General features: G+C 38.6%; 1 protein-coding gene across 1 annotated transcript in view; it reads left to right on the forward strand.

Moving 5' to 3' along the window:
- The window catches only part of LOC106861576 (titin), a 238036-nt gene that overhangs the window by 174143 nt on the left and 50341 nt on the right, over positions 1 to 13552 (forward strand). Inside the window, exons 251-271 of the mRNA XM_088167962.1 lie at positions 47 to 349; positions 468 to 749; positions 1203 to 1502; positions 1593 to 1895; positions 2009 to 2317; positions 2402 to 2683; positions 2936 to 3235; positions 3377 to 3670; positions 3766 to 6732; positions 6829 to 7149; positions 7257 to 7541; positions 7749 to 8048; positions 8369 to 8671; positions 9738 to 10013; positions 10129 to 10428; positions 10519 to 10821; positions 11055 to 11354; positions 11480 to 11767; positions 11860 to 12156; positions 12245 to 12547; positions 12641 to 12946. Of these exons, the coding sequence (XP_088024088.1) occupies positions 47 to 349; positions 468 to 749; positions 1203 to 1502; positions 1593 to 1895; positions 2009 to 2317; positions 2402 to 2683; positions 2936 to 3235; positions 3377 to 3670; positions 3766 to 6732; positions 6829 to 7149; positions 7257 to 7541; positions 7749 to 8048; positions 8369 to 8671; positions 9738 to 10013; positions 10129 to 10428; positions 10519 to 10821; positions 11055 to 11354; positions 11480 to 11767; positions 11860 to 12156; positions 12245 to 12547; positions 12641 to 12946 (8922 nt within the window). The remainder of the gene's footprint in view (positions 1 to 46; positions 350 to 467; positions 750 to 1202; positions 1503 to 1592; positions 1896 to 2008; positions 2318 to 2401; positions 2684 to 2935; positions 3236 to 3376; positions 3671 to 3765; positions 6733 to 6828; positions 7150 to 7256; positions 7542 to 7748; positions 8049 to 8368; positions 8672 to 9737; positions 10014 to 10128; positions 10429 to 10518; positions 10822 to 11054; positions 11355 to 11479; positions 11768 to 11859; positions 12157 to 12244; positions 12548 to 12640; positions 12947 to 13552) is intronic.

A 13552-nucleotide genomic window follows, 5' to 3' on the forward strand; every position in this document is an offset into this window, starting at 1 on the left:
GAATATGCAGAGAAATGAATCTACCTTATTTTTACTTTATTCACAGCTGTTCCTGACCGTCCAGAAGACCTGGAAGTAAAAGCAGTTACCAAGAACTCTGTTACGCTAACTTGGAACCCTCCAAAATATAATGGAGGCTCAGATATCACCATGTACGTTCTAGAGAGCCGTCTCATTGGAAAAGACAAATTCCACAAAGTTACAAAGGAGAAAATGCTTGATAGGAAATTCACTGTAGAAGGCTTGAAAGAGGGTGACACCTATGAGTTTCGTGTGAGTGCTTGCAATATTGTGGGGCAAGGCAAGCCATCATTTTGCACTAAACCAATCACATGCAAGGATGAAATTGGTATGTTTCTTTTTCACATTTCTTTTGAAAATAGTAATTACATTTACTGATACCTTACTTTTTCATATTAATATTGCTGACATTTGTGGGCATTGTGTATTTTAATATCGTCTTTCAGCTCCTCCCACACTTGACCTTGACTTTAGAGACAAGCTTATTGTCCGAGTTGGTGAAGCTTTCAGCTTGACTGGACGTTACTCAGGCAAACCTGCACCAAAGGTTACTTGGCTGAAGGATGATACTGTGGTGAAAGAAGATGACAGAATAAAGATCAAGACAACCCCTACAACTCTTTGTTTGGGGATACTAAAATCTGTCCGTGAAGACACAGGCAAATATTGTGTTACTGTAGAGAACAGCACAGGATCAAGAAAAGGATTTTGTCAAGTTAATGTCGTTGGTAGGTTTTACTGAACAGCAATATTGTCTGTGATTTTTAGTAGTGATTAGAATTCACTGAGTTTTATAAAATTTAAGTATTGAAACGTGTTCTTTATTACAATAATTTATTGCATTCTCAGTTATACTAATAGGCTATTTATTAATTTGAGCACATATTTAACTCTGAATTAGTTTATACAGCATGAATAATTGAGAGTCTCTACGTACATTTAGAGAATGCCAGCACTATAGAAAATGCTAATCACCAAATACATTATAAGCATTAAGGAAAAAATTCCAGTATGTCAAACATGTATTACTGAGGAATAACCCTGAAGTCTTGATTCCTGATTATAACTGTGATGTCAAGTTTCTAATTTTATACTATATTTACTGTATTGACACTGTATAATCTATGTTGTTTTCTGAAGTTCATTAAAAACATGGATATTCTTTATTTTTTCTTAAACAGATCGCCCATCACCTCCAGTAGGCCCAGTTATATTTGATGAAGTCTTTAAGGATCATATGGTAGTTTCCTGGAAACCTCCATTAGATGATGGAGGCAGTGAAATTACAAATTACATAATTGAGAAGAAAGATACACACAAAGACATGTGGATGCCAGTTACCTCTGCCACAGTGAAGACAACATGCAAAATTCCCAAGCTGCTTGAAGGAAGAGAATATCAAATTCGAATATATGCTGAAAATCTTTATGGCATAAGCGATCCTCTCATCTCTGATGAGATGAAAGCCAAGGACCGTTTCCGTAAGTTTTTAGTTTTCAATTTTATTTGGATACTCCAATCTTTATTCTGTTTGTGATGCTCATACACTCTTTTTTTTCTTCTCACCCCAGGCGTTCCTGATGCACCTGAGCAACCAATCATTAAGGATGTAACCAAAGACTCTGCAGTAGTGGTTTGGAACAAACCATATGATGGAGGCAAGCCAATAACAAACTACATTGTAGAAAAGAAGGAGACAATGGCTACAAGATGGGTCAAAGCTACGAAAGACCCAATTTTCCCTGGTACAAAGTTCAAAGTACCTGATCTCCTTGAAGGCTGTCAGTATGAATTCCGTGTTTCAGCAGAAAATGAAATTGGTGTTGGTGATCCTAGCCCACCATCAAAGCCAATTTTCGCTAGAGATCCAATTGGTAAAGTATCACATTTCACTGAATTTTCAATGCACTCAGTTTCAGTTAGAAAATTATTCTAATACTTTCTTTTCTTTCTCCCATTTCTTTGGTTTTTTTTGCTTTTTTAACAGCAAAACCAAGCCCACCTGTTAATCCAGAAGCAGTAGATAAAACTAAAAATTCAGTTGATTTATCTTGGCAACCACCACGCCATGATGGAAATGGCAAGATAATTGGCTATCTTATAGAATATCAGAAAGTTGGAGATGAAGATTGGAAACAGGCTAATCTTACAGCAGATTCTTGTCCTGAAACAAACTACAAAGTCACTGGTCTTACTGAGGGATTAACCTATAAATTCAGGGTCAAGGCAGTCAATGCAGCAGGCGAATCCGATCCAGCTCATGTTCCAGATCCGGTAGAAGTAAAGGACAGGCTTGGTGAGTTTAATAAAATCAGATGAGTTTACCTAAGAATAGACTTCTTTTTCCTCATTTTATAAAAACTTATATTTTTGTTTCCAGAACCTCCTGAGTTAATACTTGATGCTAATATGGCCCGAGAACAGCATGTAAAAGCTGGAGATACTCTGAGACTTAGTGCTGTTATTAAAGGTGTTCCATTCCCAAAAGTCACTTGGAAGAAAGAAGATCATGAGGTCTCACCCAAAGCTGATATTGAAGTTACAGGAGTTGGCAGTAAACTTGAAATCCGTAACACTGTCCATGAAGATGGTGGAATGTACTCCCTGACAGTTGAAAATCCAGCTGGTTCAAAGACTGTTTCAGTAAAAGTTGTGGTCTTAGGTAATCTTTCTGTGTTCCTTCTATACAACATCCTTTTACTCTAAATTGGAGATTAAGGAATAAAGGAATTTCTGGAAGATATCTGTAAACCAAGTTATAAAGCAAGTTATATTTGTATTTTTATGCAAATATAAAAAATAGAAAAAGGACTAAAAATTACATAAAATATAGTTTATCTTGAAATTTGCAAAGTTTTTTAAGAAATGCTTCAGTTACCAAATAAATAATCAATTATATTTTTCTCAATGTTAGATAAGCCTGGTCCACCCAGAAATCTGAAAGTCAGTGATGTTAGAAGCGACTCTTGCTATCTCACTTGGATGGAACCAGAAGATGATGGCGGCTCTGTGATTACCAACTATGTGGTGGAGAGGAAAGATGTAGCTTCTGCACAGTGGGTAGCCGTCTCATCATCCTCCAAGAAACGCAGTCATATGGCTAAATATCTGATGGAAGGCACTCAATATCTCTTCCGAGTTGCAGCTGAGAATCAGTATGGTAGAGGTCCATATGTGGAAACACTGAAGCCTATCAAAGCTATAGATCCACTGCGTAAGTGTTTTTTAGTTTATATGATTTGTTTTCTTCATATGGGATTTGGTAATTTTGAGGTTGTCCTGTTCGTATGAACATGATACACTGGTACCATAGATTTTTCATCCTAGTAATCATTTTGGTTTTGTATTTAAAAAGATCCTCCAGGGCCACCAAAGAATCTGCATCATGTAGATGTTGACAAGACTGAAGTTTCCCTCGTTTGGAATCGACCAGATCGTGATGGTGGTGCTGAGATAACTGGGTATTTGGTGGAATATCAAGAAGATGGTGCAGATGAATGGACAAAGTTCCAGACAGTCCCTATGCTAGACTGTGTTGTTACAGGCTTACAGAAAGGAAAAATATACAAATTCCGTGTGAGAGCTCAAAACATTGTTGGTCTTGGCCTTCCAGATACAACTATACCAATAGAGTGTCAAGAAAAACTAGGTAATTTTTGGTTTTTCATGTTTTTTCACTATTTTTTTCTCTTTTTCAATAAGCACTTGCCCTGAAAAATAATATCCATTTTTGTCTAATTTCAGTACCCCCATCTGTGGATTTAGATGTGAAGTTAATTGAAGGTCTCGTTGTTAAAGCTGGCACCACAGTGCGCCTTCCAGCAATTATGAGAGGTGTGCCAGTTCCCACAGCAAAATGGGTTACTGATGACACTGAAATTAAACCAGATGGCAAATACAAGATTGAGACTGACAATTACTCAACTGTGCTTACTATCAAAGACTGTGTAAGAAAAGATACGGGAGAATATCTACTCACAGTATCCAATGCAGCTGGCAGCAAAACTGTGGCACTGCATCTTACAGTTTTGGATGTTCCAGGCCCACCAACTGGTCCTATTAATATTCTTGAAGTAACACCAGAATATATGGTTATTTCTTGGCGCCCTCCTAAAGATGATGGTGGGAGTCCTATAATAAATTATATTGTTGAGAAGCGTCAATCAAAGAAAGAAACTTGGGGAGTGGTTAGCTCTGGAACAAGTCACACAAAAATTAAGGTTCCACGACTGCAGAAAGGCTGTGAATATATTTTCCGTGTTCGTGCAGAAAATAAGATAGGCATTGGTGCTCCCCTGGATTCAGAGCCAACAGTTGCTAAATACATGTTTGATCCACCATCCCCACCTGGTAAACCAACTGTTTATGATATTACAGAAAATGCTGCAACAGTGTCTTGGACCCTACCAAAATCTGATGGTGGAACTCCAATAACTGGTTATATACTTGAACGTCGGGAAGCATCTGGTAAATGGGTGCGTGTCAATAAGACACCTATACTTGATATGAAATACAGGGTCACCGGTCTTTTTGAAGGCAACACATATGAATTCAGAGTTTTTGCAGAAAACATGGTGGGCTTAAGTAAACCATCTCCAAGCTCTGATCCAATAAAAGCATCGCGTCCTATCACTCCTCCTGGACCACCTATAAATCCAAAGTTAAAAGACAAAACCAAAGAATCAGCTGATCTCGTGTGGACTAAGCCCCTCAAGGATGGTGGCAGTCCAATTTTGGGATACATTGTGGAATGTCAGAAAACTGGAACTACACAGTGGAATAGGATTAATAAGGATGAACTTATTAGACAGTGTGCTTTCAGAGTACCTGGATTAATAGAAGGAAATGAATATAAGTTCCGAATAAAAGCTGTCAACATTGTGGGAGAGGGAGAACCAAGAGAACTACCAGAAACTGTACTTGCAAAAGATATTCTTTCTCCTCCAGAAATAAGCCTAGATGTGACCTGTCGAGACTTAATTACTGTCCGAGTAGGTCAAACAATACGTATTACTGGTAAGGTGAAAGGCAGACCAGATCCTGAAATAACCTGGACTAAAGATGGCAAAGTACTAGTCCAAGAAAAGCGTGTTGAAATACTTCATGATCTACCTAATGTTGAACTGCAAGTGAAAGAAGCCAAAAGATCTGATCATGGCAAATATATAATAGCAGCTAAGAATAGCTGTGGACAGGCTCAAGCTTTTGCTGTTGTTAATGTACTTGACAGACCTGGACCATGTCAGAACCTGAAAATAAGCTATGTCACAAAAGACTCTTGTATGATCTCTTGGGAGAGTCCAGTGGATAATGGTGGCTCTGAAATTACAAATTACATAGTAGAATACCGTCAACCAAATCAGAGAGGATGGTCAATTGTCTCCTCTGATATTACTAAACGATTAGTAAAGGCAAATCTTGTCGAGAACCGTGAATACTTCTTCAGAGTTTGTGCAGAGAACAAAATAGGTCCAGGTCCTTGCATTGAGACCAAGACTCCTATCCTTGCTATCAATCCCATTGACAAGCCTGGAGAGCCAGAAAATCTTCACATTGCAGAGAAAGGAAAGACATTTGTATATCTGAAATGGAGAAGGCCAGATTATGATGGTGGAAGTCCCAATTTAAGTTACCATGTTGAGAGAAAACTGAAAGATTCAGATGAATGGGAAAGAGTTCACAAAGGCAGCATTAAGGAAACGCACTACATGGTAGATAAATGTGTGGAAAATAAAATTTACCAATTCCGAGTTCAAACTAAGAATGAGGCCGGTGAAAGTAACTGGGTAAAAACAGCTGAAGTTGTTGTGAAGGAAGATCTCCAGAAACCAGTTCTGGATTTGAAGTTAAGTGGGGTTCTAACTGTGAAAGCAGGTGACACAATTAGAATTGAGGCTGGAGTCAGAGGAAAACCACAGCCTGAAGTTGTATGGACAAAAGACAAAGATGCCACGGATCTCACCAGATCTCCAAGAGTCAGTATTGAAAACACTTCTGACACATCTAAGTTTGTCCTCACAAAATCAAGGCGTACTGATGGTGGGAAATATGTGATTACAGCAACTAATGCAGCTGGCAGCTTTGTAGCATATGCTACTGTTATTGTCTTGGACAAACCAGGTCCAGTACGAAACTTGAAAGTCACTGACATTTCAAGTGATAGATGTACTGTTACTTGGGATCCTCCAGAAGATGATGGTGGTTGTGAAATACAGAACTACATCCTGGAAAAATGTGAAAGCAAGCGTATGGTTTGGTCTACATACTCTTCCTCTGTCCTAACAAACTATGCCAAAGTGACACGCCTCATTGAAGGTAATGAATATATATTCAGAGTGCGTGCAGAGAATAAAATGGGCACTGGTCCACCAACAGAAACACATCCAATTATTGCAAAAACTAAATATGATAGACCTGGACGCCCTGACCCTCCAGATGTCACAAGAGTCAGCAAAGAAGAGATGACAGTAGTTTGGAATCCACCAGAATATGATGGTGGCAAATCAATTACAGGCTACATTTTAGAGAAGAAAGAGAAACGGTCACTAAGATGGGTTCCTGTTACTAAAACTCCAATCCCAGAGAGACGCAAGAAGGTTACTAATCTCTTCCCTGGTCATGAATACCAGTTCCGCGTCAGTGCTGAAAATGAAGTTGGACTTGGAGAACCAAGCTTGCCATCAAGACCTGTAATAGCCAAAGACCCAATAGGTAAAATACAATTGAATTTTTCTGTATTATTTTAATATTAACAGATTGCTAAACTGTACGATTGTGTTCTAATCTTTAATTTTTACTGTCTTGCAGAACCACCTGGTCCACCCACAAACTTGAGAGTGGTTGATAGCACAAAGACTTCCTTAACCCTTGGCTGGGGAAAACCAGTGTACGATGGTGGTGCTCCAATTATTGGATATGTTGTGGAAATGAGACCAAAAGTTGAGGGTGCTGATCCTGAAGCAGGATGGAAACGGTGTAATGTTGCTGCTCAAGTTATTCATACAGAATTCACAGCTACCAGCCTGGATGAGAAGCAGTTATATGAGTTCAGGGTTTCTGCCCAAAACCAGGTTGGCCTTGGCCGACCAGCAGAATTGAAAGAAGCTGTGTCTCCCAAAGAAATTCTTGGTGAGTTTTCCCATCCTTTTTTGGAGTGTTTACAACAACACTTTATTTGCTTTAGGCTTACTTTATTTCATGTGCAAAACTTTGCATTTTATTTCTTTGTCTTTCAGAACCTCCTGAGATTGAGCTGGATGCAAGCATGAGAAAGTTAGTCACAGTCAGAGCAGGGTGCCCTATTAGACTTTTTGCCATTGTGAGGGGTCGCCCAGCACCAAAAGTCACCTGGAGGAGAATGGGTATTGATAATGTCATTAGAAAAGGACAAGTTGATCTGGTTGACACTATGGCCTTCTGTGTCATTCCTGATTCAACACGTGATGACTCAGGCAAATATTCATTGACACTCGTTAATGCAGCTGGAGAAAAGGCTGTATTTGTGAACGTCAGAGTTCTGGGTAAGCAATGAGAGAAATACCTTAAGACAATTTTATAACTATTTTGGATGTTGCTTACAGGAATACTTATGACCCCCGGGTGCAACAGTTTTTGAGCATAACTCTATCACCTAACACTAACTCCCTCCATGTAGAAAGCTTTTGATCCCCTTTAATTTTAACTTATTAAAGAAGAAAATCCTCACATATGTTGAAATTTCTTCATAGATACTCCTGGACCTGTGTCAGACTTCAAGGTTTCAGATGTCACCAAGATGTCCTGCCATCTTTCATGGGCACCTCCAGAGAATGATGGGGGTAGCCCAGTGACTCATTACATCCTGCAGAAACGGGAGGCTGACAGGAAGACCTGGGCAACAGTCACAGCAGAACTAAAGAAAACTAGTTTCCAGATAGCAAACCTTGTGCCTGGAAATGAATATTACTTCAGAGTAACAGCAGTGAATGAATATGGGTCAGGTGTTCCAAGTGACATACCAAAACCTGTTCTAGCAACAGATCCTCTAAGTGAGTATGCCTTTATGTATGTTTTATGTTTGCCTCCACGGATATTTTCTGTTTGTTTTTCTCTTATTTTAGTCAGATTTTTGCATTTTTTGAGTTAGTGCTTCTAAACTGAACAATATTGCTAACTACTCAAGTATAAACATCAGTATTTCTGTGTCAGTTTTTTTTAATAATATGATCAATGAATATAATACCTTTGAAATCATTACACATTTTATATATATTGCCCTTGTTGAATATGTATGGATCACACCCAATATTCAAGAGTAAAAAAATCTTGGAAATTCAATATTTAATGTGTTTCTTTTTTCCCCCGAAAGGTGAACCTGATCCACCAAGAAAACTTGAAGTTACTGAAATTACAAAGAATAGTGCTACCTTAGGCTGGCTGCCACCACTGCGTGATGGAGGCTCTAAAATTGATGGATACATTGTTAGCTACAAAGAACATGATCAACCAGCAGATCGCTGGACAGAATATTCAGTCGTTAAAGATCTCTCCATTGTTGTAGCTGGTCTGAAAGAAGGAAAGAAGTACAACTTTAGAGTGGCAGCTAGAAATGCTGTAGGAGTAAGTTTGCCAATAGAAGCTACAGGAGAATATGAAATTAAAGAACAACTCAGTAAGTAACAATTTAAATACTACCTAATGTACTGCTTTAATAATTAAATGAGCGAGATATACAGGTTTTTGAGTCACAGAAAGACATTTGCTTTATGGAGTTACCTGGAGGATTATGGTTAACTGTACTGAATATTTTGACAGGTCAGAATAAAAAGAGAGTTGACCACTAATTCAGAATTATTAAATAATTTTTCAGGTATGGTTTTAGTTGGAACCAGAAGACAAGAATTAGGGAGAAATAATAAACACCTTCAGTGAAGTTTAAGTGAAAGAGAGAAAGTGTCAGACTGGTAGTTTGAGAGCTAAATGGGAAAGCTGGACCTGTTTTAATATAAGAGAAAATAAGTGGTTTATATTGTAAGATTGATTGAGAATATAAAACAAAATTCAGGGAGGACAGGTTGGCCTATTTAAAGTGGCAGGGTTCCTGAGGCACAGGAAAATGTCGGGTAAGGGCAAGATGAGTAGAATCTTCTTAATTTGGGACATGGGAAGAAAAAGAGAGAAAAGAGAGAGAGGAACAGGAAAATGTGCCGGTGGAAGGAAGTACATCAAACATGCTGCCAGGTTTCTTTTGGGAAAAAAAAAATGATTCTGTGCAAAAGAAGAAGTCGGAGAAAAATAATTCAAGTAGACAGAAAGATTGACTGTGCAAGCAGGTTTATCTCAGTAAGAACGAGATAGTTTCAGTTTTCTTCTCCTTGATGTTTCTTGTAGAAGGTCAGCAATAAGTGAGCAACAGGTTTCAGATGAAAAGGAATTATATTTCATCCATTAATAGTGCACAAATCTCTATATAAATATGTATGAAGGCAATCCAAATTCATAAATATTCTCTTATAAACTGTACAATAATGTAAAAGTAAAAGTGGAATGGATATTGCTACCTGCAGAAACTGAATTTGTCCATAAGTGGAACCTAAATTCGAGATTTTCTAGTCATTCATACAGGTGGTTCCACTTAAAAGAGAAGCAGAGAATTCTCACATAAAAAAATAAGAAAAAGTAAATTGATATGTCACAGAAGTTGAATTTATTTTCCTCTGTGTGATTTTCTTTTACAGTCCCACCTAAGATTCTGATGCCTGATCACGTTCACATTAAAGCTGGAAAGAAGTTGAGAATTGAAGCTCATGTATATGGGAAGCCTCAGCCAGTCTGTAAATGGCTGAAAGGAGATCAAGATGTGGTTACATCCAGTCGCCTTGCTGTGCATAAAGCAGAAAAGTCTTCTGTTCTTATCATTAAGGATGTGACTAGAAAAGATACTGATTTTTACACTCTTACTGCAGAAAACAGCTCTGGTACTGATAGTCAGAAAATCAAAGTGACAGTCATGGGTATGCTCCATTTGGTTGTTTTTCAGTCCAGCTTTAGACAAAGCTTGTTTTACTATATTCCAGTGATTGCCATTTTATTTCATCCCTTTTTTCTTAATATACTTTTTTCACGCAGATAAACCAGGTCCGCCACAGCCTCCATTTGATATTTCTGAAATAGACGCTGATGCCTGCACTCTTTCATGGCACATACCTCTTGAAGACGGTGGCAGCAACATTACAAACTACGTAGTTGAGAAATGTGATGTAAGCCGTGGAGACTGGGTAACAGCTTTATCTTCTGTCACAAAGACAAGCTGCAGAATTGGAAAACTGATTCCTGGGGAAGAGTATATGTTCCGTGTTCGTGCTGAAAATCGTTTTGGGATTTCTGAGCCACTTGCTTCTGACAAGATGATCGCAAGATACCCATTTGGTATGCCAGTTTTTGATAGCAGCATTCCTCTATTTAAGCTTTCTAGTAAGAAAACATACAACTGATGTCTATCTTTGTATTCCTTTCTAGATGTTCCCAGTGAACCAAAGAACGCACGTGTTACCAAGGTCAATAAGGACTGCATTTTTGTTGCTTGGGATAAACCAGATAGCGATGGAGGCAGTCCAATCACTGGTTATCTCATTGAGCGCAAAGAAAGGAACAGCTTACTGTGGGTGAAAGCTAATGACACAGCTGTGCGCTCCACAGAATACCCTTGTGTGGGCCTCATCGAAGGTCTTGAGTATACTTTCAGAATTTATGCATTGAACAGAGCTGGAGCAAGTAAACCCAGTAAACCAACCGAGTTTGTCACAGCAAGAGCACCAGTTGGTAAGCCGTTCATACCAATACTTTGCAACAGACTATTTTTTTTATTATAATTTTCAATATATCTGCAACTTACTATGATCTTTAGTTTGCCCTTCTGTTTATACTTTCGTGTTTTTATGACAACACTCTGATCGCACTGTCTAGGTATGCAGTAAATAAGATCCATTAATATTAAAGCCATTTTTAAATGTTTTTTGGAAAAATATACTATAATATGTTTTTATTTGCCATAGACCCCCCTGGAAAACCTGAAGTTATTGATGTCACTAAGAGTACTGCATCACTGGTATGGACAAGACCAAAGCATGATGGTGGTAGCAAACTTATTGGCTACTTTGTGGAAGCTTGCAAATTACCTGGTGATAAGTGGGAGCGGTGCAATACAACTCCATATCAAATACCTCAAGAAGAGTACACTGTGACTGGTTTGGAAGAAAATGCTCAGTACCAATTTAGAGCAATTGCCAAGACAGCAGTTAATATTAGCCGACCTTCAGAACCTTCTGATCCAGTGACCATTCATCCAGAAAATGGTAAGGAATATGAAAGCATTTGATACCGCTGCAAGGAGTCTGCATGTTGGGAACTAACACTCATGTGAAGAATGTGACATTTATCTCCTACTAAACTGATTAACTCTTGGACTCTTTCCTTTCAGTTCCTCCCAGAATAGAGTTGGATCTGTCCATGCAATCACAGCTTACCGTAAAAGCTGGAACTAATGTGCGTTTGGAGGCAAATGTGTATGGCAAGCCAATGCCAGCAATCACCTGGAAGAAAGAAGGAGAAGTTTTAAAGCCATCTGAAGGTGTTAAGATCACCACAAAGAGAAATCTTGCTACAGTTGAGTTGTTCAGTGTTAACAGGAAGCAAACAGGAGACTACACTATTACTGCTGAAAATGCAAGTGGATCAAAGTCAGCAACCATTAGGCTTAAAGTACTTGGTAAGCTAAAGACTGTGTAATAATAAATACATTTATAATTAAATGATATAGCAAGAGATAGAACTATAACCATGTGGTGTTAATTGTTTTAGATAAGCCTGGCCCACCAGCCTCTGTCAAAATCAAGCATATGTATGCAGATCGTGCAATGCTTTCTTGGGAGCCTCCTCTGGAAGATGGAGGTTCAGAAATTACTAACTACATTGTGGACAAGCGTGAAACAAGCAGACCTAACTGGGCCCAAGTCAGTGCCAATGTACCCATTACAAGCTGCACGGTGGAGAGACTAATAGAAGGACATGAGTATCAATTCCGGATTTGTGCTGAGAACAAGTATGGTGTTGGAGACCCCATCTTAACTGAACCAGCAGTTGCTAAGAACCCATATGGTAAGTGCTTTGTGGGATAATTTCATTAGTCACTGTGTTTTTGTCTATACTTACAAATGTAATGTAATTTTCAAATATATCTCCACAGATGTACCCGGACCTTGTGATCCACCAGTAATTAGCAATGTAACAAAAGACTTTATGACTGTTAGCTGGAAGCCACCAGCTAGTGATGGTGGATCCCCAATAACTGGTTATATACTTGAGAAGCGTGAAACAAAGGCCCTTAACTGGACAAAAGTAAACAGAAAACCTGTCATTGAAAGAACTGTTAAAGCTACTGGACTCCAAGAAGGAACAGAATATGAGTTCCGCGTGATAGCATTGAATAAGGCTGGACCTGGCAAGCCTAGCGCACCATCTAAAGCAGTGTATGCTCGTGATCCTCAATGTAAGCTAAATGTCTCAGATATTTTCCATTATTATTTCCAAATATTATCATGCAGCATTTGGTATGCTAACTTTATGTTGTTTTAATTCCCAGATCCTCCTGGCCCACCTGCTTTCCCGAAAGTGGTTGATACTACTCGTAATTCGATAAGCCTGTCATGGAGCAAACCAGCATATGATGGAGGAAGCCCTATAATTGGTTATCTAGTGGAATCAAAACGAGCTGACACAGACAACTGGGTCAGATGCAATCTACCCAAGAATTTACAGGCTACACAATTTGTGGTAACAGGGCTGATGGAAGATACAGAGTACCAGTTCCGTGTTTATGCGGTCAATAAGATTGGATACAGCGATCCAAGTGATGTTCCTGATAAACACACTGCCAAAGATATTTTAAGTATGTTCACTGAAACCAAATTTTCTTGTTGACTTTTGCTTCAATTTATGGGATGAGTTTCAAGACACACTTTGTCACAGGAACACACTTTGTCACAGGACACAGGCACAGATTCATTTGGAACATGTTTTTACTCAAAAAATGTGCTCTAACAGTGGCTAATTTGGAAGAAAACAGGACAGTTAGGAACCGAATTGAATTTGGTGTCTGCTTTTTATTTTATTTGTATGCTTTATAGTATTCTGCCTCCTACTGGATCTTCAAGATTTTTTTTCTTTTTCTAATCCTAAAATTAGAATTTTCAGATCAGATCTCTCATCTTTCTTAAAACTTTCAGTTGCCTTCATATCTTCTAAATAATTTGAAGCTAAAATTACAGTTCTGAGCAGCTATATGATACTCTGATTGTATGACACTTACTCCTTAAGAGACATGCTGGCTTTTGTATGCATTTTGCTGTACGTACAAAAGCATTGCTTCACAAAACTATCTTAGTTCAAGAAAAGCACTGGAGTCCAGGATGCTCTGAAACTCCCTTGAATTCTAGAGAAACTAAGAACCTTTCTAACAGAAATGGTGTAAAGGTGGGATGGGGGGGGGGAGGAG

Source organism: Sturnus vulgaris, chromosome 7 (assembly GCF_052056855.1).
Source record: "Sturnus vulgaris isolate bStuVul1 chromosome 7, bStuVul1.hap1, whole genome shotgun sequence".
NCBI classification, from domain to species: domain Eukaryota; kingdom Metazoa; phylum Chordata; class Aves; order Passeriformes; family Sturnidae; genus Sturnus; species Sturnus vulgaris.